General features: G+C 44.8%; 1 protein-coding gene across 1 annotated transcript in view; it reads right to left on the bottom strand.

Moving 5' to 3' along the window:
- Window positions 1–25,766, bottom strand: part of LOC147124349 (kinesin-like protein KIF27) — a 216,472-nt gene that overhangs the window by 130,610 nt on the left and 60,096 nt on the right. Inside the window, exons 5-8 of the mRNA XM_085985335.1 lie at window positions 21,186–21,329; window positions 18,064–18,288; window positions 11,012–11,193; window positions 9,628–9,761 (exon numbers count right to left, since the gene is read on the bottom strand). Of these exons, the coding sequence (XP_085841461.1) occupies window positions 9,628–9,761; window positions 11,012–11,193; window positions 18,064–18,288; window positions 21,186–21,329 (685 nt within the window). The remainder of the gene's footprint in view (window positions 1–9,627; window positions 9,762–11,011; window positions 11,194–18,063; window positions 18,289–21,185; window positions 21,330–25,766) is intronic.

The raw sequence follows: 25,766 nt of genomic DNA, 5'->3' as shown, positions 1-25,766 counted from the left end.
TCCGTTCTTTCTCACTGCATCCACGTTGCAGCTACAGTCACTGAACAGCTCCTTTGCCTGCAACTTCACAGTCTATGTAGCCCTACACAGTGCTATGGCTTTTCCCAGGTCTAGATCTTGCTCTCTTAGCAGTCTTTCCCTTAGACCATTATCTGGAATACCACACACCAGTCTGTCTTTTATCAGCGAGTCTGTCAGTCCCCCAAATTCACACGATTTGCTTCGGTTTCTCAGTTCAGTCACATACTGATCAATAGTCTCGCCGATTTTCTGTACACATGTGAAAAATTTGTGCCTCTCAAAGGTCACGTTGCGTTTAGGTATGCAGTAGGCCTCAAACTGTTCCATTATTTTATCTAGCTTCATTTTGTCTCCATCAGCAGCAAATATGAAATTATTATAAACCTCCAGCGCTGCATCACCCACGACATGTAAGAACACGGACGATTTTTGTTTATCACTTTTCTCGTCCGCTCTGATTGCCGCTAAATACAACCCCAAACGCTGTTTGAACCTTCTCCAATTTTCAGCCACATTACCTGACAACTGAAGAATCGCCGGTGGGTGTAAACCTCCCATGTTTTCACTTCGTTAGCTATTCTCTAATGGTAAGCAACGATGTTCTCTTTTGGCTTGCTAATCTGTGGAGAGCTGATTTCGCTTACTTGCCACAACTGCTTTCACTGTCCCATCGAGTTGCTAACTTCAGATTTTTTCTCTTTCAGCCACTTCTGACATCATGTATTGATTTCTTTGTGGGTTCAATAACGACTCATTTATGAAAGAGAAAGTTGTTTTAATCTAAAGTCTATTCAACTCTTTTTAAAAGCCTTTACAGAACACACTATGCTGTGATGCATCTAGAATGAAACTGAAAGTAAAACTCTCCTTGCTGTATTGATTTCTTTGTGGGTTCAATAACGACTCATTTATGAAAGAGAAAGTTGTTTTAATGTAATGATATCAGCAAATAGTGATGTTATTTGCCTGTTCGATTATGATGCCTTAATAGCATGATTGCAGGTATTGATTACTTATGCCTGACCAGCAGAGGTCATGTGACCGAGAGAAGCAAGGCAGAGAGTTTTACTTTCAGTTTCATTCTAGTTGCATCACAGCATAGTGTGTTCTGTAAAGGCTGTTAAAAAGAGTTGAATAGACTTTAGATTAAAACTCATTCTCTTTCAATAAATGAGTCGTTATTGAACCCACAAAGAAATCAATACATGGTGTCAGAAGAGGATTGAAAGAAAAAAAAAGAAAAAATCTGAAGTTAAATCAGCTCTCCACACATTAGCAAGCCAAAGCAGAACATCGTTGCTTACCATTGGAGAATAGCTAACGAAGTGAAAAAATGGAAGGTTTACACCCACCGGCGATTCTTCAATTGACAGGTAATGTGGCTGAAAATTGGAGAAGGTTCAAACAACGTTTAGAGTTGTATTTCGCGGCAATCGGAGCTGACGAGAAAAGTAATAAACAGAAATCGTCACTGTTCTTACATGTCGTGGGTGATGCAGCGCTGGAGGTATATAATAATTTCAGATTTGCTGCTGATGGAGACAAAATGAAGCTAGATAAAATAATGGAACAGTTTGAGGCCTACTGCATACCTAAACGCAACGTGACCTTTGAGAGGCACAAATTTTTCACGTGTACAGAAAATCGGCGAGACTATTGATCAGTATGTGACTGAACTGAGAAACCGAAGCAAATCGTGTGAATTTGGGGGACTGACAGACTCGCTGATAAAAGACAGACTGGTGTGTGGTATTCCAGATAATGGTCTAAGGGAAAGACTGCTAAGAGAGCAAGATCTAGACCTGGGAAAAGCCATAGCACTGTGTAGGGCTACAGAGACTGTGAAGTTGCAGGCAAAGGAGCTGTTCAGTGACAGTAGCTGCAACGTGGATGCAGTGAGAAAGAACGGATACAAACCGTTTAACAAAGAGAGCGCCAATGTGAAAAAAGAGACGTGGCCAGCAAACGAAAATGAAAGGGACAATCGGAAGTCATGTAATCGATGCGGTACACAGCATCCACCAAGAAAGTGTCCAGCATATGGTAAAACATGCAATAGATGCAACAAAAACAACCATTATGCCCGTTGCTGTAAGAACCAAGCGCAACAAAGCAAGGTCCATACAGTAGATGAAAGCGAGATAGAGGAATTCTATGTAGATGTGGTGTCTGAAAACAAAAAAGAAGAAAGAGACTGGATGTTGACACTAAAAGTGAACGACATACATATTCCATTTAAATTGGATACTGGAGCACAAGTTAATGTGATATCAGAGACCGATTTTAAGAGAATTAGACCCAGACCAAAGTTACATGGAATACAAGTGAAAGTGACTGGATACTCAGGTACTGATATACCAGTGAAAGGAAAATGCATTGTCAAAGTAACACACAAGGACAGAGAGCACACGCTAGCATTAATCGTGGTGCCAAAGGATGTGCAAGCCATACTAGGTTTAAAAGCCTGTGAGAGACTGAACCTGGTAAAGAGAGTCCTCGTTGTGGAAAGTGAAAGAGAGACAGTCTATGATGAACTGAATGTTGCGTACACACCGGGTAAGCTGATATATACAGCAGACACGTTGTCCAGAGCTGTTGACCCAGGAGAGCACGCAAACACAGTGAAAAGACTGAAGTACAAGGCAAAAGACAGTGGAACTGACTTCGACCAGAGCATGCTTGTATACCGCACAACGCCGCTCGAGTGTGGTATGTCACCAGCCCAACTCCTGATGGGACGTCGGCTAAGGTCAAACCTACCCATCCCGGAGAACCTCCTGAAAACAAAAGAGGGGGAGAAAGTGAGGAAGTTCAAAGAACAACCTGATCACACAGCTGAGAACCAATCATCTGGGGCAACAACTCAGATTCAAGGACAATCAATCAGAAAATCCTCAAGACACGTGAAGCCTCCTGAGAGACTCATTGAGCAAATTTAAGGACTATTGTTATAGAAGGAAGTAATGTTATCTTATTCTTTCTTCAAGTTCTAGTGTATTGACATATTTCATGTGAACACACAAAGCAAGGTTAAAAAACCTTGATCATGATAATGATAATGTAAGTTCATTAAGTGTTACACTTAAAATGCAGATTAATACAAAGAAAACATGTTGTTAGTTAAAAGTAAAATACTTTTGTTTTAAGAAAGGGAGATGTAATGACATCAGCAAATAGTGATGTTATTTGCCTGTTCGATTATGATGCCTTAATAGCATGATTGCAGGTATTGATTACTTATGCCTGACCAGCAGAGGTCATGTGACCGAGAGAAGCAAGGCAGAGAGTTTTACTTTCAGTTTCATTCTAGATGCATCACAGCATAGTGTGTTCTGTAAAGGCTGTTAAAAAGAGTTGAATAGACTTTAGATTAAAACTCATTCTCTTTCAATAAATGAGTCGTTATTGAACCCACAAAGAAATCAATACAATGAGTAGGCCATTCAGCCCCTCGAGCCTCTTCCACCATTCAATTAGATCATGGATGATCTGTACCGCAGCTCCATTTACTCGTCTTTGAGATCCATATCCCTCGATATCCTTATCTAATAAAAATCTCTCAATCTCGGCCTTGAAAATTTCAATTGACCCAGTATATTTAGCTGGGGTGGGAGGGAATTCCAGATTTTTACTAGCTTTTTTGTGAAAAAGTGCTTCCTGATTTCACTCCTGAATGGCCTAGCCCTAATTTTAAGATTGTGCCCCCTTATTCTGGATTCCCCCACCAGAGGAAATACTCTATCAAATCATTTTATCATTTTAAACACCTTAATTAGATCACTGCCCGACCTTCTGAACTCAAGGGAATACAAGCCATGTTTATGCAGGCTGTCCTCATAATTTAACCCTTTATGCCTGGTATCATTCTGGTGAATCTGCACTGTAGCCCTGCAAGGCCAATATATCCTTCCTGAAGTACAGTGTCAAAAATTGAACACAGTATTCCAGATGGGGTCCAACCAAGGATCTGAACAACTGAAGCATCAATTCCTCTGCTTTGTATTCCAGCCCCCTTAGAGATAAAGGTCAACATTCCATTAGACTTTTTGATTACTTTTTATACATGTGCACTAGCTATTAGTGATTGTATACCTGTGTAGTGTCCGTGTGTTGATAAAGACACTGAAGACAGGAGTTGGTTCATAGGTGTTTACTAAGCAAAGTCTGGGGGGGTTCTAACGGATATACACAATATACAGGCTTATATAGCCCGAGTGGCCATTACCGGCATTACAGCACACCTGGGGCTCTTAAAGGCACATACACTACAATTCCTCCCCTTTTAGCTAACCAGTACATCATATTTTAAGTAATTATTAATTACATGTTTTAAGAAAAATAATATACACATTGCTGTAGTTAATTAATTATAAGTCAGTCTCTCAGGAGGCTTCCTGACTCGGTCCGGATAACGCCTCAGGGGTGTAGTAGTTTCTGGTGGTGTAGTAGGTTCTTTTGGCAAGGCTGATTCGGCTTGAATGCCAGCGTCGGGTTCATCGGGTTCCAGTATCACCGGATCGGAGGTAGGTACGGGTATCTCTACTTCATCGTTAGACGTATAGAGTTGTGGTGTAGGTTGTCCCTTTTCGGATGACTGTATGATTTGGTCAGCATGGCACCTTATTATGCTTTCTCCGATGTCCACGGTATACATCAGTGGTCCTAGTCGTGTGCAGATAGTTCCAGGCTGCCATTTCTCGGTACGGTAGTCCTGGGCCAAAACTTGTTGACCTATCTGGAAGGTTCTAGTTGGCCTTTCATTCATGCCTTGAAACTGCCGGTTCTCCACGTCCCTTCTGATGTTGGGCTTGACCAAATCCAGCCGGCATCTTAGGTTTCTATTGAAGAACATCATGGCGGGAGTTTGGTTGGTAACCATATGTGTTGCATTCCTGTATGCGAATAAGAAGTTATCCACCTTGTGCTGAAGTTTTATGTCTTCATTACCCATGGCCTTTATGGCCTTTTTGAAGGTCTGGACAAACCTTTCAGCCAATCCATTGGTGGCGGGATGGTATGGGGCGGACGTGTAGTGCTTAACCCCATTGTTTTTTAAGAACTTTCTGAATTCTTTGGACACAAATTGCGGTCCATTATCAGAACATATCTGTTCCGGCAGCCCATTCCTGGCAAATATGGTCCCTAATACTGTGATGGTTTTTTCCGTGGTGGTGGAGGACATCTTTATTACCTCCGGCCACTTGGAGTGTGCATCAACCGCGATTAAGAACATTGAGTCCATAAATGGACCAGCAAAGTCGATGTGCACCCTTTGCCAGGGAGGTGAGGGCCACTCCCATGGATGTAGAGGGGCTTGTGGTGGAGCGTTTTGTACCTTCTGGCATCCTAGGCAGCTCTTGGTCATTTCTTCGATGTCTCCATCGATACCTGGCCACCATACAAATGCCCTAGCTAGGTTCTTCATTTTCACTCCACCCAGATGCCCCTCATGAAGCTCCTTTAGCACTTTATCCTGGAGTTTGGGTGGAATCACCACTCTGGATCCACACATCAAGGTTCCTCGGCACACTGACAGCTGTTCTTTTCTTTGCGAGAATGCTGGCAACAGTGGTTCGCCATGTGCTGGCCATCCCTTCACTGTTAAATCGTAGACCCGTGAGAGAGTCGGGTCATTTCTCGTCTCCCTTTCAATGGCAGAATTTGTTACTGGTAGACATTCCACTATGGTAGAGTGGAACATCTCTACTGGGTCTACTGTAGGTGCCTCTTCTACCGTTGGCAACGGTAGGCGCGATAAACTGTCAGCATTCCCATGCTGTTTTGATCCTTTGTATTCTATGTTGTATTGGTGTGCCCCTAGAAAAAGGGACCACCTCTGTAGCCTTTGCGCTGTCATAATGGGAACACCCTTTTTAGGGTTGAATATGGAGATGAGGGGTTGATGGTTAGTCAACAAGGTAAATTTTTGTCCGTGTAGGTAATGGTTGAATTTTTTCACTCCCCATACCAGGCTGAGTGCTTCCCTGTCGATTTGGGCATAGTTACGCTCAGCTGAGTTTAATGAGCATGACGCAAAAGCTATCGGCCGTTCTGAGCCATCAGGGAATTTATGGGATAATACTGCTCCTATGCCGTAAGGGGATGCATCGCACGCCAGTCTGATTGGCAGTGATGGGTTGTAATGAGCCAAAACTTCTTCGGATGCTATTAAGTCTTTGCATTTATGGAAGGCACGTTTACAATCTTCATTCCATTTCCAAATCACTCCTGTTCGTAGAAGTTCATTAAGAGGGTGTAGAAGAGTTGATAAGTTCGGTAAAAATTTATGATAGTAATTTATTAATCCCAGGAACGACCTTAATTGTGAAACATTTTCAGGTGCTGGGGCTTTTATGACCGCTTCAATTTTTTCAGGTGACTTATGCAACCCTTCCTTATTAATTATGTGGCCACAATATGATATCTGATTTTGGAAAAATTCGCACTTGGGGCGATTTGCTCGTAGGCCCCGTTCTTTCAGCCTAGTGAGCACCTGCTCCAAATTGGCAAGGTGCTCGTTGTCGTTTTCTCCTGTTACAAGGATGTCGTCTAGGTAGCATTGAGTCCCCGGAATCCCTTGCAGGACTTGCTCCATAGCTCTTTGCCAGATAGCTGGAGCTGATGCTACTCCAAAAACCAGTCGATTGTACTGGTACAGGCCTTTGTGTGTGTTTATCGTGAGATACTTTTTAGAGGCCTCCTCAACCTCCATCTGTAGATATGCCTGTGCCAAGTCAATTTTGGTGAAACGTTTCCCTCCGGATAGTGAGGCGAAAATATCTTCTATTCTTGGAAGAGGATACTGTACTGTGTGAAGGACCGGGTTTACAGTCACTTTGAAGTCTCCACAGATGCGAATTTTTCTCTGTTCTTCAGATTTATCATTATTCAATGCTTTTTTCATGACTGGAACGATGGGTGTTGCCCACTCGCTCCAATCTATTTTGGATAATACGCCTGCCTTTTCCAAATTCTCCAGCTCTGCCTCGACTGCTGGACGTATTGCGTATGGCACCGGTCTTGCCTTAAAAAATTTGGGAATTGCTGCATCTTCCACTTTTATTGAGGCGGTGATGCCTTTCAAGGTTCCCAGTTTCTCTTGAAACACTTCTTTGGCGTTGGCCAAGATGTCTTTTAATCGTTCAGGTATGATGTCATCATTGTTTTTTTTCTTACTGGTCACCGTCAGTGCCTGAATGGAGTGTCAGTCTAAACGTATCTTTCTGATCCATTCACGTCCCAACAACGGTGGACCACCATCTTGTAGAATGTATAAATACAATTTTTGTATTTCTTTGCCGTTGTATACAACAGGCACCCTTATTTTTCCTTTGGGGTATACTTTCTGCCCCGTATATGTTTTTAAGATAATGGATGTGTCTTTTAGAGGTATATGCGAAAATAGCCTCTCGTAATCCCGTCGATTTATTACAGTTAGAGCTGATCCTGTATCTAGCTCCATTTTAACTGGGGACCCTGCTATCGTGAGGGTAACCCAAATGGTTTGGTAATCATCTTTGGCAAGTACATTATGTAATTTGAGACAGCTTAGTCTCTTGTTTTCGGAGTCGCTATCGCTCTTCTGGTCTTCGGAGCTACTGTCCGTCATCATTTGTACCTTCCTGTACTTTTCTTTATTGATTTTTTTTCTTCTGTCTGTGGATTTATTTTGTCCAGATCGGCATACCCGTGCAATGTGTGCAATCTTTCCGCATTGCCTGCATGCTTTGTCCTTGAACCAGCAGTCCCTCTGGTTATGGGTGGATCTGCCGCAGCGATAACATCTTTCGAAACCCTGTGTCATTTCATGGGTGCCGAAGTCTTGTGTCTTTTGTTGTATCTCTGCAGCTCCTCTTGCTGCTGCTTCGTATGATACAGCCATACTGAAAGCTTTGTCCAATGTTAAATCTTTTTCAGAAAGCAGCCTTTTTTGTGTTCCTTCACTTAAGAGACCGCAAACGAATTTGTCCCGAAGATAATCTGCTAGTCCTGCCCCGAATTGGCAGTACTTTGATAGCTTTCTTAATTCGGTTAGGTAATCAGCGTTACTTTCATTCTTGTGTTGATTTCTCTTGAAGAATTTGAATCGTTCCGCTATCAGCAGCGGTGTTGGGTTTAAGTGCTCCTGCAGGGTATCAACAATTTCTTTAAAATTCTTGTCCTTTGGTTTGGCTGGAGTGATTAAATTTCGTAACAGCCCGTATGTCTTTGCGCCCATTAGGTTCAGCAGTACTGAAGCTTTTTTTTCATCTTCTTTTCCATTTGCAGTGCAACATACCTCTACTCTTTCCACATATGTGGTCCAATCCTCTATTTCGCTATCAAAAGCATCAATATTGCCAGACTTAGGCATTTCAGAAAAGATATGGCGCTTCCGCGCTTTTTTTTTCTTCTTTTCTGCAGCAAAGATATGGCGCTTCCCGCGCTTTCCCGCCGCTGCTGCCGATGACAACGCTGTTTCCCGCGGTTTCCGTTCTTTTTTATTTATTTATTTATTTACAGTTGGAGACTCGTTCCCGCCGGACTTTCTCTCCAGGTCTGAACGCTGACCTGCTTGCCGCGCCGGCCGTCTCCTGAGTGTTCCCTCCCAGTCCGTTATTGCTTGCCTCCGATTTCGCTGCCTGTCTCAGCTGTAGAGCCAGCCGCTGGAGCCCCAGCCTGACGCCCAGGAAGGATTAGCGCAGTACCTGCCACCAGCTTGGCCAGCTGGTGAAACCACAGCTTCTCTCACTTTCTTGAGTCTTCTGGATGCCCGAGGAATCGATGTCCTTGAGGTGCTGCCGAATTGCAGGTAAGTCCGTTTCCACTTCGTCGCCACTGTAGTGTCCATGTGTTGATAAAGACACTGAAGACAGGAGTTGGTTCATAGGTGCTTACTAAGCAAAGTCTGGGGGGGGGTTCTAACGGATATACACAATATACAGGTTTATATAGCCCGAGTGGCCATTACCGGCATTACAGCACACCTGGGGCTCTTAAAGGTACATACACTACAACCTGGACACCAAATTCCCCAGCTCCTCCACAGTTCCTAGTCTCTCACCATTAAGAAATATTCCAAATAGTCTTTCTTGGATTCAAAGTGGATTACTTCACACTTCCCCACATTGAACTCCATCTGCCACAGTTTTTGCCCATTCACTAAATCTATCTCTGTCCTTTTGTAACTCCTGCTCCCATCTACATAACTTACTGTGGCTCCTAACGTATTGCCATCTACAAAGTTTGATATACAACTCTCTATTCCTTCATGCGAGTCATTGATATATATGGTGAAAAGTTGAGTACAGATTCCTGAGGAAATTGTCACGTCCCGCCAATCAGAGTACATTCCCTTTATCTGTACTCTCTGTTTGCTTGTCCTTGTGGTCAGGTAATGATGCATAAAGTGGAGAAAATCGAGAAAGAAAATTATTAATAAGTAAACAAAAATTGCTGATGGAGCATAGAGAATGGGAATTTACTCTGCATCTAACCCATTATACACCTTATTAGGGCATGTTTCATCTTGTCCAGCTGGAAAAGTGTACCATTCCTCACCTGGGTTTAAAAAAAACAAAGTTATAGCTACTTAGTGCACGGATTACTCTCAAACTATCTGTGTACCTTTCTCTGACTCCAATTCTGTTCTGTTGTCATCTTGCTCTTGATTGTCCACATGGAAGACATTTTTTTTGAATAACTTTGTGTCACTAATCACACGGGCTTGTTTTTGAGTCCAAGTCTGATTTATTGAATGCCTAGTAGAGGGGAAAATATCTTTACAATTTGGTTTCAAAATAAAATTATTATAGACATCGACCACAAGCAAAATTTTATCACAAGAACATTTTGATACAATAAGCTACAAGTAAATAATCACTGATGCATTCCACACCAGACTTGAGAGATATGTAGAGTACAGAAAGACCATGTGCCTTGCTTTAGTGGCCCTTGAATGCCAAATCTAGTAAATTGTTCTACAGGAAACTTTGGTTTATCCGGAGGTTGTATGTCCGGAAACCTCGATCTAACGGCAGAAATCAGCAGCCGTTTTGTTAGGTTTTTTTTCTTTTTTTTCTTCTAGCATTTTTTTAAACAGTCAGTCTCTGGAAAGCCTCTCTGAAGCTGTTGCTAAGCTACAGAGACGCTTCCAAGGTACGGGCCGACTGTTTACAAGCTGTTGCTAAGCAACAGTGTTTATTGCCAGATACGGAGATGAAAACCTCTGTATCCTTCAACATTAGCGCTGGTCTGTCCAGAAGTTTTCATAGATCGGCATCACGCCGGTCCCGTCGGTGCCGGATATCGCAAAGTTTCCTGTATATTGTCAATAAATTGTTTCAGAACATTTGAGAAATATTTCAGTGCATTGATCACAATTAATCGATTACTACATCTGCATTATTTGAACACCTATACCATGAACACACATATGTATTGGAAATACATATTGATTTGATTTGTTTGATGAGGAGGAGGTTAATGGAAGAGAGAGTCCACTTTTTGATTTACATCCGATTCAAATATTTCCCCCTCTATCTATCCTGAAGTTCTCACTAAACTTGTTGATCTTTTTCTAGTCTCCTTGTAATGATTACTACTGCTCTCACCAAGCTAAAAGTAGATGTACTGTTACACTCAAGCATGCTGCACAGCTTCTTGCCACAAAACTACAGCATTTTCTTCTGGAGGAATAACAACATAGAATTCAAATGTGCAGTGTAAAGCTGAATTAGTTAAAAGGCATTATTCACCATAGTTTCCAAGATTGAAGTAAATCCACTGTATTAAACTGGAATACAATAAAAACACTTGGTATTTGGTACCTGCAGATACCAAAATCTGTGTTCTCTGGCTAATATCTCAGAGGGGGAAAATGTGTTCACCTTCCTTTAGTTTTTCTGGTGCTTATAATATAAGCAGACTGTTAGTCAAAGTAAAACCATATACAAAAAGAAAGAGGTTATAACTTCTTAATTGGGAAGTTAATAGCTCATATTTTTCCTACCTGGAAGCCTGTGCTTTTGCATTTTCTTTCTTCTTTTCTTCTTCCTCATCATCACTATCATCAGTTAATTTATGACGAAGGACCTCATCATGCTCTTCAAGATGTCCCACTAAAATCTGACTGCGTGTTCGAAAACCTGCCACAACCCGATCAAGAGCATAGGAAGCGGGGCTTGTGTGCACCTGTCCAGTAATAGCAAGCTTTCTTCAGTTACATACCTTTGCAGATTCTCATGACTCATTATATTGCAGATCTTACTGCCTAAAATGCCTATAGAGCGTTATCTGTGTGCCAGGTTCTAAATAGAAGGTTTATTATTGCATTATAGGTGCATGGGTTGGTGGTAATGAACAGACAACACTATATTGAAAATAAAATAAAAAAATATATATATATACAGATGTATGGGGGAAAAATTCTGTTGCTTTGCGCCTCCTGTTAGCGCCCCAACTCACGCCCGGGCGTGAAATTCAGCGGGAGGTTAGCAGCGGCACTAACCGTTAGCGCCCTGCGGTGCTGCGCCGCCGGCGATGACATCATCGCCGTGCGGAGCGCCCCGGCCACGATCTTTGGTAGCACCCCGACTTACCACCGGACGCTATGTCCGATGGGGTCAGGGAGGCCTACCTGCGGCTGGGGCGGCGCTATTTAAAGGCGAGGTGCCGGGTGGCCATTTTTGCTGCTGGCCGCCTGCCAGCACCTGCCTCCGCTGTCGTCCCCGGCCTACTTACCTGCCTCCCCCGCACCCCCCACCAACCCGCAGAGTGCCAGCTGCGCTCCATGAGCCCGGCACTTATCTTGAGTGCCGGGCTCTTTTGCCGGCACTCCCGATCCCCGGGGGCCCAGCTGGGCCCTGGGTCGCGCTGCGCAAGGCCCCTCCCCTTTAAGAAGGGGAGGAAGGCATGCATGGCGCTGCAGCATGTAGCGCTGCGATATTCCCTCGCAGCGCCCCATGAGGGAGGCGGGGCGCTTCCAGTAGCGCCCCGCTTCCCTCGTGGGGCGCTACCATTCAATTTCGGTCGCGGGGGTGCTAATTTTTCCAGGGCACTATTTTTAGCGCCCCGGCGAAGTTAGCACCCCAAAGGGGGCACAACTTCATTTTTCGCCCTGTATACACCTTAGTGAAGGTGACTTTTATGAGCTGTGTTTTATTTCACGAATTCACAGCAACTGTAATTTTTAGTGTTGGCAGGATGCATACTGATAGTACTGAACAATAGTGTTTCTGCACTAAAGCTTGATAAAGTACCAGTATCAGTCTCTTGGAGTTGGACTCTTTGGGGAAGAAACTCAACATTGTTGTGCCTGATGACGAATTTAGCAGTCAGATGGCCTGTGCACGATCTGTGTGTGCATTTGGGCAGCTGCTAAATTCATCAAGGCCTTTTTTAAGTGGCACGATCTTGCGCCCCTTTCAGGGCTCATTCGTGAAATTCGTTAAGAGTAGTTGCATCATGCACTGCGAATGCTCACACTAGTTTTTAAAATTCATCAGTAGCCTACAGTTCATCAAGGGACAGCTGGAGGCCGTGAAAAAAAATTAAGTAATTAAAAAAAAACTTTATGTGGATCCGGGGGAGCAGTGGCTCTCCTTACTGGCTCCAAAGCACTGCTGTGGTTTGTTGCTGGCCCACAATCACGCCATCTCCCTTTCTCTTTCCCCCACCTCAGGACTTACCTGCCAGCCCATATGCTAACTGGCCTGAGGCATCCTTGTTCAGGCGTGTGTTGAAAGTGCTCCGTCAGTTATGCGTCCGAACTTCTACCCCACTGGATCTACTTATACACCCAAACACTTATTTGCTTTGTTTGGTCAGCTATCAAGCTTTAGTCTTTTCCCCGATATCGTGCCTTTCATTTTGCTATTCATAATTACTACAACACTTTTAGGATCATTAGCAAACTACAAGTTATAGTTAAGCAGGAAGTGCTGAGGACATCAGAGGAACTGATTTAGAGGAGACACAGATCCACCAATGTGAGGGAACCTGAATTAGCCAAAAGTGGAAATGACGAGACGTTTGAAGCACCCACTTCAGTACAGTAAACTTTATATAGCAATGTTAATTTCACTCCCTTGCACTGTCCAGCTAATCACTTGTCTAAACCAGTTTCTCTATAAGGTCGCTTCATCTATTAAAATAAAAATACACAAAATAAAATCAATGGAAAGAGAGAGAAAAAAAGCAAAAGAATATTGAAGACTTAATTACTTTAAAAAAAAGGATTGAAAAACACTTACAGATAGGACAAAGTCAGCATGGTTTTATGAAGGGGAAGTCATGTTTGACAAATTTGCTGGAGTTCTTTGAGGAAGTAACATATAGGGTGGATAAAGGGGAACCAGTGGACGTAGTGTATTTAGGCTTCCAAAAGGCATTTGACAAGGTGCCACACAAAAGATTATTGCTTAAGATAAAAAATCACGGGATTGGGGGTAATGTTCTGGCATGGATAGAGGATTGGCTATCTAACAGAAGGCAGAGAGTTGGGATAAATGGTTCATTCTCGGACTGGCAATCAGTAACTAGTGGTGTTCCACAGGGGTCAGTGCGGGGTCCCCAACTCTTTACAATCTATATTAACGATTTGGAGGAGGGGACCGAGTGTAACATATCAAAGTTTGCAGATGATACTAAGATGGGAGGGAAAGTAGTGAGTGAGGAGGACATAAAAAACCTGCAGGGGGACATAGACAGGCTAGGTAAGTGGGCAGAGATTTGGCAGATGGAATACAATACTGGAAAGTGTGAGGTTATGCACTTTGGCAGGAAAAATCATAGAGCAAGTTATTATCTTAATGGCAAGAAACTGGAAAGTTCTGAAGTACAAAGGGATCTGGGGGATCTGGGGGTCCTGGTGCACGAAACTCAAAAGGTTAGTATGCAGGTGCAGCAAGTGATTAAGAAGGCCAATGGAATGTTGGCTTTCATTGCTAGGGGGATAGAATATAAAAATAGGGAGGTATTGCTTCAGTTGTACAAGGTACTGGTGAGACCGCACCTGGAATACTGCATACAGTTTTGGTGTCCATACTTAAGAAAAGACATACTTGCTCTCGAGTCAGTACAAAGAAGGTTCACTCGGTTAATCCCGGGGATGAGGGGATGGACATATGAGGAGAGGTTGAGTAGATTGGGACTCTACTCATTGGAGTTCAGAAGAATGAGAGGCGATCTTATTGAAACATATAAGATTGTGAAGGGGTTGGATCGGGTGGATGCGGGGAGGATGTTCCCGATGATGGGTGAAACTAGAACTAGGGGGCATAGTCTTAGAATAAGGGGCTGCTCTTTCAAAACTGAGATGAGGAGGAACTACTTCACTCAGAGGGTGGTAGGTCCATGGAATATGCTGCCCCAAAAAGCTGTAGAAGCTACATCATTACATAAATTTAAAACAGAAATAGACAGTTTCCTAGAAGTAAAGGGAATTAAGGGTTATGGGGAGCGGGCAGGAATTTGGACATGAGTCTAGGTTCGGATCGGTCATGGCCCTGTGGGTAGCGGAGCGGGCCCAGGGGCCATGTAGCCTGATCCTGCTCCTATTTCGTGTGTCAAATTCTGTTAGATTCAGGAGATGGTTCTGTGATAGTAGATTGGTGGTTAGGATCAGATCAGCCATGATCTTATTGAATGGCGGAGCAGGCTCGAGGGGCCGATTGGCCTACTCCTGCTCCTATTTCTTATGTTCTTATGTTTTTATGTTTTCCGGCTCTCTCCTGGGTTTTCCGGCTCGCTCTCCTGTGTTTTCCGGCTCTCTCCCCTGTTTTTTCTGACTCGTCCCCCCTGTGTTTTCTGGCTCGCTCCCATGTTCTCCGGCTCACCCCCCTGTGTTTTCCGGCTCACCCCCCTGTGTTTTCCGGCTCGCCCCCTGTGTTTTCCAGCTCGCCCCCGTATTTTCCCGCTCGCCCCTCCGTGTTTTCCGGCTCGTCCCCCTGTGTTTTCCAGCTTGCCCCCCTGTGTTTTCCGGCTCACTCCTGTGTTTTCTGGCTCGTCCCCCTGTGTTTTCCAGCTTGCCCCCCTGTGTTTTCCGGCTCACTCCTGTGTTTTCTGGCTCGTCCCCCTGTGTTTTCCAGCCTGCTCCCCTGGATTTTCCGGCTCGCCCCCTGTGTTTTCCGGTTCTCTACTGTGTTTTCCGGCTCACCCCCCTGGGTTTTCCGACATGCTCCTGTGTTTTCAGGCTCGCCCCCCTGTGTTTACCGACTCGCCCCCCTGTGTTTTCCAACTCGCCCCCCTGTGTTTTCTGGCTCGCTCCCTGTGTTTTCGGCTCGTTCCCCTGTGTTTTCCGGCTCATCCCCCTGTGTTTTCGGCTCGTTCCCCTGCGCTTTCCGGCTCGCTCCCCTGTGTGAATGGCGGAGCAGGCTCGAGGGGCCGATTGGCCTACTCCTGCTCCTATTTCTTATGTTCTTATGTTCTTATGCTAAAATTCCAGGACAGATTTTAAGTTGGGCTGCCTGGCAAAAGCAGGGTTGTAGAGGTCTGAAAATGCTTATCGCCCTATTTACATCAGTGCTCCAGAGGCCATCATCCTCAAATGGGCTGGCACAATATCAGGCAGTCTGGTCTGGAGGCTGACCCACCCACAGGAAGACAGGTAGGCCCTTTTAATATGCAAATTGGGGTCCTATGACGTACATGGCAATTTTGATGACAACTGGGCAGAATGTGCGCCATGATGCAGCACCTTACTTTACCGGGCAGTACACCAGAAAAGGCACCAAAAAGATAAGTTTAAAATTATTTTGTGGGACCATCAGGAGGAGTGCTCCTGTAGGTTCCACAAAAATAATGTGGGTCGCTGCCTCCCCATACTCGCCCCCATGCTTGCCCCTCCTCCATCCCAATATTAAGCCAGCTGGCACAAGTAAGCTGCAGTGGGGCCAACTCCAAACCATCGTAAACACCTTCACCGAAGCATACGAGAGCATGGGCCTTACACTAAACATCCGTAAGACAAAGGTCCTCTACCAACCTGCCCCCGCCACACAGTGCTGCCTACAGGGAGGAGGTCCAGCATCTCGTGAAGTGGTGCGCCGATAACAACCTGGCCCTGAACATCAAGAAAACCAAAGAAATCATTGTGGACTTCAGGAAGTCTAAAGGCGGAAGTCACACCCCCATCCACATCAATGGGGCTGTGATGGAAAGGGTGGACAGCTTTAAGTTCCTCGGAGTCCACATCACGGAAGACCTCTCCTGGTCCCTCAATACCTCCTCTCTGGTGAAGAAGGCCCAGCAGCGCCTATATTTCCTAAGGAGGCTGAAGAGATGTAACCTGTCACTCCTGATCCTCTCTAACTTTTACCGCTGCACAATAGAGAGCATCCTGACGAACTGTATCACAGTATGGTATGGCAGCTGTAGCTACTATGACCGGAAAGCCCTGCAGCGGGTAGTCAAAACTGCCCAACGCATTACCGGCACTTGGCTACCGACCATAGAGCACATATACCAGAAACGCTGTTTACGGAGGTCACGGACCATCATCAAAGACCCTACCCACCCCAGCCACAGTCTGTTCACCCTCCTGCCATCTGGGAGACGCTACAGATGCATTTGCACCCGAACGACCAGATTTAGGAACAGCTTCTTTCCCAGGGCTGTCATCCTACTGAACTCCACAAATAAACTCTAAAGCCTGCACATCTGCCAATGCACTTTATTATGGTTATGTTTATGTTAATGTATTACAAGCCAAATGAATGTTGAATGTTTAAATGTCTTAATCTAAATGTACACTCTCGGGAGCCGCAAGCCTACATTTCGTTGTACTGCACTTGTGCACTAACAATGACAATAAAGTTGATTATTATTATGATTATTATTATTATTATCAAAATCCACGACAAGGCCTTGGACAACGTGGACCACTTTCCATACCTCGGGAGCCTACTGTCAACAAGGGCAGATGTCGACGACGAAGTCCAACACCGCCTTCAGTGTGCCAGTGCAGCCTTCGGTCGCCTGAGGAAGAGAGTGTTTGAAGACCAGGACCTCAAACCTGGCACTAAGCTCATGGTCTACAGGGCAGCAGTGATACCTGCCCTGCTGTATGCCTCAGAGACATGGACCATGTACAGCAGGCACCTCAAAGCGCCGGAGAGGTACCACCAACGCTGCCTCCGCAAGATCTTGCAAATCCATTGGCAGGATAGGCGCACCAACGTCAGTGTTCTTGCTCAGGCCAACATCCCCAGCACCGAAGCTCTGACCACGCTCAATCAGCTCCGATGGACGGGTCACATTGTCCGCACGCCCGATACGAGACTCCCAAAACAAGCGCTCTATTCGGAGCTCCGGCACGGCAAGAGAGCCCCAGGTGGGCAGAGGAAACGCTTCAAGGACACCCTCAAAGCCGCCTTGAAAAAGTGTAACATCCCCACCGACACCTGGGAATCCCTGGCCCAAGACCGCACAAAGTGGAGGAGAAGCATCCGGGAAGGTGCCGAACACCTCGAGTCTCTTCGCCGGGAGCAAGCAGAAGCCAAGCGCAGGCAGTGCAAGGAGCGCACGTCAACCCAAGCACCCCACCCACCCGTCCCCTCAACCACCGTCTGCCCCACCTGTGACAGAGACTGTAGGTCCCGCATTGGACTCATCAGTCACCTGCGAACTCATTTTTAATGTGGAAGCAAGTCATCCTCGGTTCTGAAGGACTGCCTAAGAAGAAGAAGAAGAGTGAGCATGGTAATGAGGCCCAGCCCTCAAAACGCACCGGGCCTCCTGCTTGCGGAGCGCAGGCTGCCGATTATTCAAATCAATCCCTTCCTTTCTAAAAACAGGGATGGAGGTCATTTTCACTTTCGGCAGGGGTGGTAAACTGGCAGCAGAGCAGCTTTTCGTTATACACCCTGCCCAATTTTTCTTTCCATTGAAGTAAACATATAGAAAAATCGGGCAGGACATATAACGGACGACTAAGTCGCAACCACCAGTACTGAGTGAAAATGACCCCCAAGCTCTTTGTATTTTTATCTCACATAAGTACAATCAACACACATACAAGATTTAATCAAATGGAAGTGTCATTTTCTGTCAATAAACAAATACCTTTCTGGAGTCTGTGCTGGGAGTAGTTTGACTGGTCTGTATTATGTTGAAAGATTTAAGATGGATATTAGATAATGGCACACTGTGAGGTCTTCTTGCTGTGGTCACAGCTGAAGCTGCTCCTTCTGAACCTCTGCTGTGAATTGAAAACTTGTCAGATTTAAGGACCTGTAGTTCTCCCTGGAGTTGATCAATAAGAAGTTGTTGTTCAACCATTTTATCATTCTGTAAATGTGAAATTAAAAAGAAAACAGTAAAGAAAACAAAGCAATCCTAGTTTTCTATTTCTTTTCTCCCAGATTTTAAATTTAAAATTTTCTCCTAGCTTTCAGATATCTCATGTCTCATGCCATTTCTTGACTGAAAGAGTAGTCAGATCACCTGGTTGAATAAATCACCAAGAAATGCATGAGTGCACCATGACTGGTCCTCCAATTTTGTCTTCCCCTAGTGGGAAAGTACCTATTCTCCACTCACTTTGTTGTCCCCAAACCCACCGATGGCATGGCTAAGATAGTGGCATGCCCTACGAGTGCAATTCGTATCCTACTCATTTCTCTTAACCTTCAGATCAAACAATGTGGGACACAGACCTTAAAAAATGTGGAACAAACATGTAGAGTGTTGAGTATGGTCACGGGCCTGGAGATTGAGAAGTAACAATTTGCATGTTTTCTCCTTATTTTCATTGCCTTTCCTTTATTCTTAATACATTTCGTTCATTGTATGACTCACTGACCCTACTTTCTATATACCAATTAATTGGCTGTGAAGCATTTTGGGATGTACTGTTGAGGAGAAAGGTGCTATTTAAATGCAAGCTATTTCTTTCTTTCCCTATCTCGTGAAAAACTGTTTAGAGGTCAGCCACTGCGGCAAGGGTGCGAGATTTTGCAGCAAAAACACCAGTGGCCAGCTTATAGGGACTAGTCTCCTAAAATCTAAATTAAAATGGTGCCAATATAAAAGCAGTTTTTAATTCCTTCACTCTGGGCTGTATTCAAACACAGGTCTCAGAGATGAACCCACTAATTAACTATTGTCAAAAGTTACTGATTTAATGCAAATAAGCATAAATAAGTTCTTTTTTCCTATTTATGGTACACTCCATTTATAGCAGATGCATTTTACCTGGAAAAGTGGGTAAATCAGATAAAGGGCCACATCTACCAAAATCCAAAGGCAGTAACAGGCAGATCTTTTTATTTGGTTAATATTGAAGGACTATTTATTTTCCATAAAAACATTGTGCATGATCAGGGCTTTTGCACTTGTTTTTCTTGGCCTGTGGTATTTGGAGGGGGCGGGGGTAAAAAGTGCCATGCAGCCATTTGGAAGATGGGCAATAGAAACCCCCCTCTTTGACTAACCTTTTGGTCAGCCCTCCTAATATTGCTCATTGTTTTTAAATTATAGCTCCGTGAAGTACCTTGGGGTGGTTTTCTACAATAAATGCTGTTGTTGTAGCAGTAGTAGTAGTAATAAGTTAGGTTACAAAGAAAAACACCTAGCAAAAATTGATAGTTGAGAAATGAGCCTGCAGCTTAAATGGCACTTTATTTCTGCAGCTTTTGGTAAATAGTTTTAATAAAATGTTGCTCCTTTAATCAGGAAAATTGAGTAATTATTCAATATTGAAGTATTAGAGTTATTAGGTTGGTCCAAGTTTTATTTGGTTATAAGGTGGGTCTAAGTGAGTTTCTTTTTGGACAGTGTTCAGACAAGGATTTGATTTTGGCAGATATTTGCCAGTAAATGGCAATTGCAGCCTGTTTTTGGCTACAACCAAGGATCAGAGAGTCAGGAGTCTGTGGAATTCCCAAAAGCCAAGAAATGCTTCCTGACCTTACTATCTTAAAGAACACAAAAAGCTAAAAATATCAAAAAGCACAAAGACCATTTTCTAATTAAGTCTGTTATCCTCCCAGTTCGAAATTACCCAACACTCACCAACTTTGAATATATGCGGCAGAAAGCTCAACAGAACGCCAGATCACTATTACTGGATCCCCTGCCAACATAAGCCTTGCACAGTACCTCATTAATGCAAGACTAACAGTCTCTGGATTGGGCACACTTTAGTTGTTTCCTCATCTCCCTCTGCAACAGTTTGTAGCAGATAAAACAGTATTCCATCAGTTAAGTCTGTTATAAATGGGTTGCATTGTATAATTACTTAGTAATCAGTTACCTTTCTTAATTTTATGTCCTGGATTTACCCGTTCCAATCCTCTCCTCAAAGCTTAACTTGGAAATACAATGCAGAGTACATGTTCATTTGGGGGAAAAGTGGTGGTTACAATATGGGTGACAAACATGAATTGGAATGTTTCCACGTCTGAGTGCAGTTATTAAATCAGAAATATATGCTCATAAAACACTCAGAACCCTGATGTCATTTTGGAAATCTGGCAATGAGTTATGGAAGGTTCTTGTATGCAAGATCCTATGTCTGTAGGCCATCTTCAGTCCCTAATCACATCTTAGTTAATGGTCCATATTCCAATGCACTTTCTGTCGTAACAAATCCTACTCCTCTCAGCTACCCCAGTTCAGGATGTGCTTACAGCATCAAATTCCTGTATGAAATTAAATGACATCATCACAAAAGGGGAGGTGGAATTAATTAGATGGTAGCTGGTAGCTTCAAAGCTGAAGTGTTGAACTCTAAACTGACAAACCAAAGTTGAAAGCCCACTTTCAAGTGATATTTAGACTTTGAGGGAGAATTTTACTTTCAGGGTCATGAAGTCTGTGAAAAGGGAAGAAAAACAAGGCAAGGGGGGATCACACATTTTACTAAGTGGCAGCTTGCCTCAGTTAGTAACACTTCAGCATTGCTGTCACATCTGCGTGTGATTGACACGCTTAAAGAGAGAACATCCCATCCCCAGTCCAACTTTGTCTTGCTGCCTTATGACTCAGCAGACGACTGACTAACTCCAGGGGAAGCCCAAGTAAAAATATCAGTTGAGCTTCTGATTGAAAGCCTAAAGCCTAGTGCTGGGACTTTCGAACTGTCTAATGCACCTGCCTTCATTTTGCCTGTAACAGAAATTATTTAGATTTGTTGAAAATAATTGATTAAATAATTTGATTAAACGGTACAGCAATAAACTCACTTGAATGTGACACCTTTCTTGTGATTCTGTTAAAGCTGCCAAATATTCCCCCTTTTTGTGTTCCAATGCGTGTATTTGTTCTAGTGCATCTTTCAGCTCAGCTGCTTTTTGACTGAATAATTCCTCATCTGTAGCCAGAGCATCCTGAAGAAGAAAAACAATAAGTGTAAAAAAAAACTCACTGCAAATTTCACCTATAGCACAATGAAGGATGTACAGTGAAGTTCACGGAGACAATAGGACAATTGGACAGATAGAAAGTTGATGTTAAAAAATTACATGAAAACAAAAAATTATAAAAATAATTTCCGTCTCTTACTTATGTGGAAAGGCCTCAGTTAATAAATACAGCTTTCTTTCTATTTAGCCTGGACCAAACACAGTTACAAGAATATCTATTTGAAGTAACTTGCTTGGCAATTAGCTTTATTTATTTATGAAATTAACTTAATTTGACATTTGAACTTGCTAAGAAGTATCACTTGAGCTATAGGTAAATGAATTATAAAATGGCATAAAATAGTACTTTAATACAGATCGGGAGTTAGATAGGACAGAGGGGAAGAAAAGGGGAGACATTAATAAAACTACTTGTTAAAACGATGATGTAATGACACCATGTCAACCTGTTCCACCACTACAAAGCAGAGAAAAAAAAACACATGCATATGTTTTGGGAGTAACAATGTAGGTTTTAAACCACATGTGGGCACCTTGGCCTAGAAATTCGATTGCATACCTCCAGATGTTTGGATGCTACAGGTGCCGTTTTGGTTTGAAAATGGCGTCCAAGCAGCGTGTGCAAAATTCTGGTGTGTGCCTTGCCGGACAATTCCACGCCGGTGAGAGCGGTAGCGTCTTGGTGGGGGCAGTAGTGTCAGTGCTGGGAGCATGTGCCAGAAGTATGTAGAGTAGGCAGATTGTGGCGTTAATCAGCGTGCAACATTGATGTGATGCCAGCGCTGTCATTTTCATCCTCAACACTGGAAGTAACGTCCTGTGTTAACCTCGCACAGCTGAACATGCGTTCAGCAGCTGCAAGGGCCCCCTACCAGCGATATTTAAAAGGATCATCAACCACTCTCAAGTCAGTTGCTGATTAATTTCTACTGGTTGTGTGTAAGCTTGTGGAACTGTTGCAGCTTTCTAGAGTTGTTTAAAGTTGGTCAGGTGACAGGGAGTGGTGCTGCAAGTGGAGAAGACCTTGCTTCTGACTTCAAGGGTTCTGGTCACACCACTTGCTCCCAGTCATGGGTGCTCTAGTTGTCATCCCCCTTGGCCTGCAGCACGACGGAGATGCAGCAGAGGCTGCAAAGAAGGGAACAAGCTGCTTGCAGAGAGAGGAGATGGGGGGAAGAAGGGCTCTCAGCAGGAGTCCTTATCTATCTAGGGTCTTCCGTGAGCAATTCTCTTACCTCAAACTGAGCCAGGAGCAGTGTGTGAGGCATCTGCGCTTTACGAAGGATGTGCTCACAGAACTCTGCCACCTCTTGCAACCAGACCTGCAGCCTCACACTAAGGCAAGGACAGCGCTGCCAGTGGTTGTGAAGGTGACCATGGTCCTGAATTTGTTTGTATCGGGATCGTTCCAGGCTGGAGCAGGTGACATCTGTAACATCTCGCAGTTCGCCATCCACTGCTGCATAAGAGAACTCTTTATGCCAGGAGAGGGGACTTCATTGTCTTCTCTCTGAACAGAGAGAAGCAGGCGGACCGTGCACATGGCTTTGACAGGCTAGCGGGCTTCCCTATAGTGCAGGGCCCCATCGACGCATGCATGTGACTTTGCGGGCACCGTATCTAAATGCTGAGATGCATCGCAACCGCAAAGGTTTCCGCTCGCTGAATGTGTAGTTAGTGGGTGACCATGCTCAGCACATCATAATGGTGATTGACCAGGATCCTGGCAGCAGTCATGGTGCTTTTATTCTGCGCCAGTTCGCTATTCCCTCAGTCTTTGAGTCACCAAGACAAAGCAGAGGGTGGCTACTGGGTTGTTGTTGTTTTGTATGATGGGAAAAGCTTATGTCTAGTTTGGCTAACTATTTGATGGTCTCCTGAGATGCCGAGTGGAGAAATGAGGTGCCTCCCACAACAGATCTTAGTGGGCAGGATGATGTGATGTGTTCCATGGTCTGAGACTCATGGCCACAGTTGCACTTCGGGTCATCCCTCATCTTCCACTTGTGGAGCAGATGGCCGCATCATCCATGCCCTGTGTGGATTCAGTTGAGCGCTGTCCACTGTCTTTTCGAGGGAGGTCAAATCCAGGGACCTCTGCTGCTGGATCAGTGATGAGGTGTTGGTTCTTTATGTTGCATGCATCCCCGATTCTGTCCATCTGGATAATGGGTCAATACCAGCTGCGTGAATATTGGCTGCTGTTTCCCAGAAAGGCAGACGTGATTTTAAGCGCTTTTGTGGTGTGTTTTTCCAAGTCTTCGTGAATGGGGCAGTCGTTGTTGCTCATGATTTTCTCCATCTCACGGAGCACAGTGGCGTCGCGACGAATGGCAGGTGGGATAATGTGGGAACCACTCATTTGGAGTGGATTTGAGCATCCCTGGCACCGTCCTCATGGTGGCATTTAGCTGCATGTCCACAATCTTTGTGTGGCAGCTGCAGGACAATGAGACAGAGCAGTATTCTGCAGCAGAGTAGACTAGGGCTACTGTTGCAGTGCAAAGTGTTCTGGCTGTGCTCCCCCATGATGTTCCAGCGAGTTTCCGGACCAGGTCCACCCTGGTTTTTATTTTTTGGCCGGTGTTGGTAAGATAAGGCCGATAGGCGAGAGTCCTGTCCAGGGTGATGCCCAGGTATTTTGGGTGTGGTTCATGGGTAAGTCGCCTTCTTTCCCAGAGGCGTTGTTGTTCAGATGGAACACCGACACAACTGTTTTCTCTGGATTGGGGCGGAGGCGCCAGGTCCGAAAGTAGCATTCCAGTAGGTCCAGGTCTCTTGTTAGCCTCCTACTTGTTTCCTCCAATGTTGATACCTGCGTCAGCAGTGCTAGGTCATCGCGAACTTCCGGGATTTGGTGCAGGGTATGTCCACCGTATAGATGTTGAAAAGGGCTGGTAGGAGCACCGACCCCTGTGGCAGAGCGTTGTTGAGCTACTGGGTAGCAAGGGCTATCCCTTGACCACCTGGCTCATGACTCCGCTCCGCAACACAACCACACGTGGCCAGCAAGTGTACAACGAGAGCTATGCTGCCACATGAAACATCATAGAGGAGCCCCACAGTACTCACCAGAATGTGTGTCCCGATTCGTGGTGGTCTGCTGTATCCTCCACAACTTGGCCATCATGAGGGCACAGCACTTGCCACCAGGGATATGGCCACCAGCTCAGGAGCAGGAGGAGGAGGAGGAAGCCGAAGGAAGGAGGCAACACAGACAGCCCCTTTCTGGCTGGGATATATGGGATCTAATCATGCGCCTGGGGTACTAGTGAACGCAACCCCAACCAGTTACCATCCCTGGCTCAATGAGTGTAGAAGAGCATACCAGGTGCAGCATCAGGAGTACCTAAAATGAGGTGCCAACCTGGTGAAGCTACAACACAGGACTACATGCATGCTAAAGAGCAGAAGCAGCATGCTATACACAAGAGCTAAGTGGTCCCACAACCAACGGATCAGATCAAAGCTCTGCGGTTCTGCCCCATCCAGTCGTGAATGGTGGTGGACAATTAAACAACTAACGGGAGGAGGAGGCTCCGTGAATATCCCCATCCTCAATGATGGCGGAGCCCAGCACGTAAGTGCAAAAGACAAGGCTGAAGCGTTTGCAACTATCTTCAGTCAGAAGTGCCAAGTGGATGATCCATCTCAGCTTGTTCCTGAGGTCCCCACCATCACAGAAGCCAGTCTTCACCCAATTCGATTCACTCCACGTGATATCAAGAAATGGCTGTGCACTGGATACAGCAAAGGCTAGGGCCCTGACAACATCTCAGCTGCAGTGCTGAAGACTTCTGATCCAGAACTAGCCACGCCTCTAACCATGCTGGTCCAGTACAGCTACAACACTGGCATCTAGCCAACAAAGTGGAAAATAGCCCAGTTTTGTCCTGCCCACAAAAAGCAGGGGAAATCAAATCGGGCCATTTATCGCCCCATCAGCCTACTCTCAATCATCAGCAAAGTGATGGAAGCTGTTGTTGACAGTGCTATTAAGCAGCACCTGTTCACCAATGCTCAGTTTGGGTTCTGCCAGGACCACCCGGTTCCAGATCTCATTACAGCCTTGGTCCAAACATGGACAAGAGCTGAATTCTAGAGGTGAGGCGAGAATGACTGCTCTTGACATCAAGGCAGCGCTTGACCAACTGTGGCATCAAGGAGCCACAGTAAAATTGAAGTCAATGGGTATCACGGGGAAAACTCTCCACTGGCTGGAGTCATATCTAGCACAAAGGAAGACAGTTTTGGTTGTTGGAGGCCAATCATCTCAGCCCCAGGGCCTCACTGCAAGAGTTCCTCAGGGCAGTGTCCTCGGTCCAAACATCTTCAGCTGCTTTATCAATGACCTTCCCTCCATCATAAGGTCAGAAGTGGGGATGTTCGCTGATGATTGCA

Source organism: Somniosus microcephalus, chromosome 1, assembly GCF_052327205.1.
Source record: "Somniosus microcephalus isolate GS21.2 chromosome 1, FLI_Smic_1.0, whole genome shotgun sequence".
NCBI lineage: Eukaryota > Metazoa > Chordata > Chondrichthyes > Squaliformes > Somniosidae > Somniosus > Somniosus microcephalus.
The sequence above is the reverse complement of the archived record's forward strand: the minus strand, read 5'-3'. Positions and strand labels throughout refer to the sequence as shown.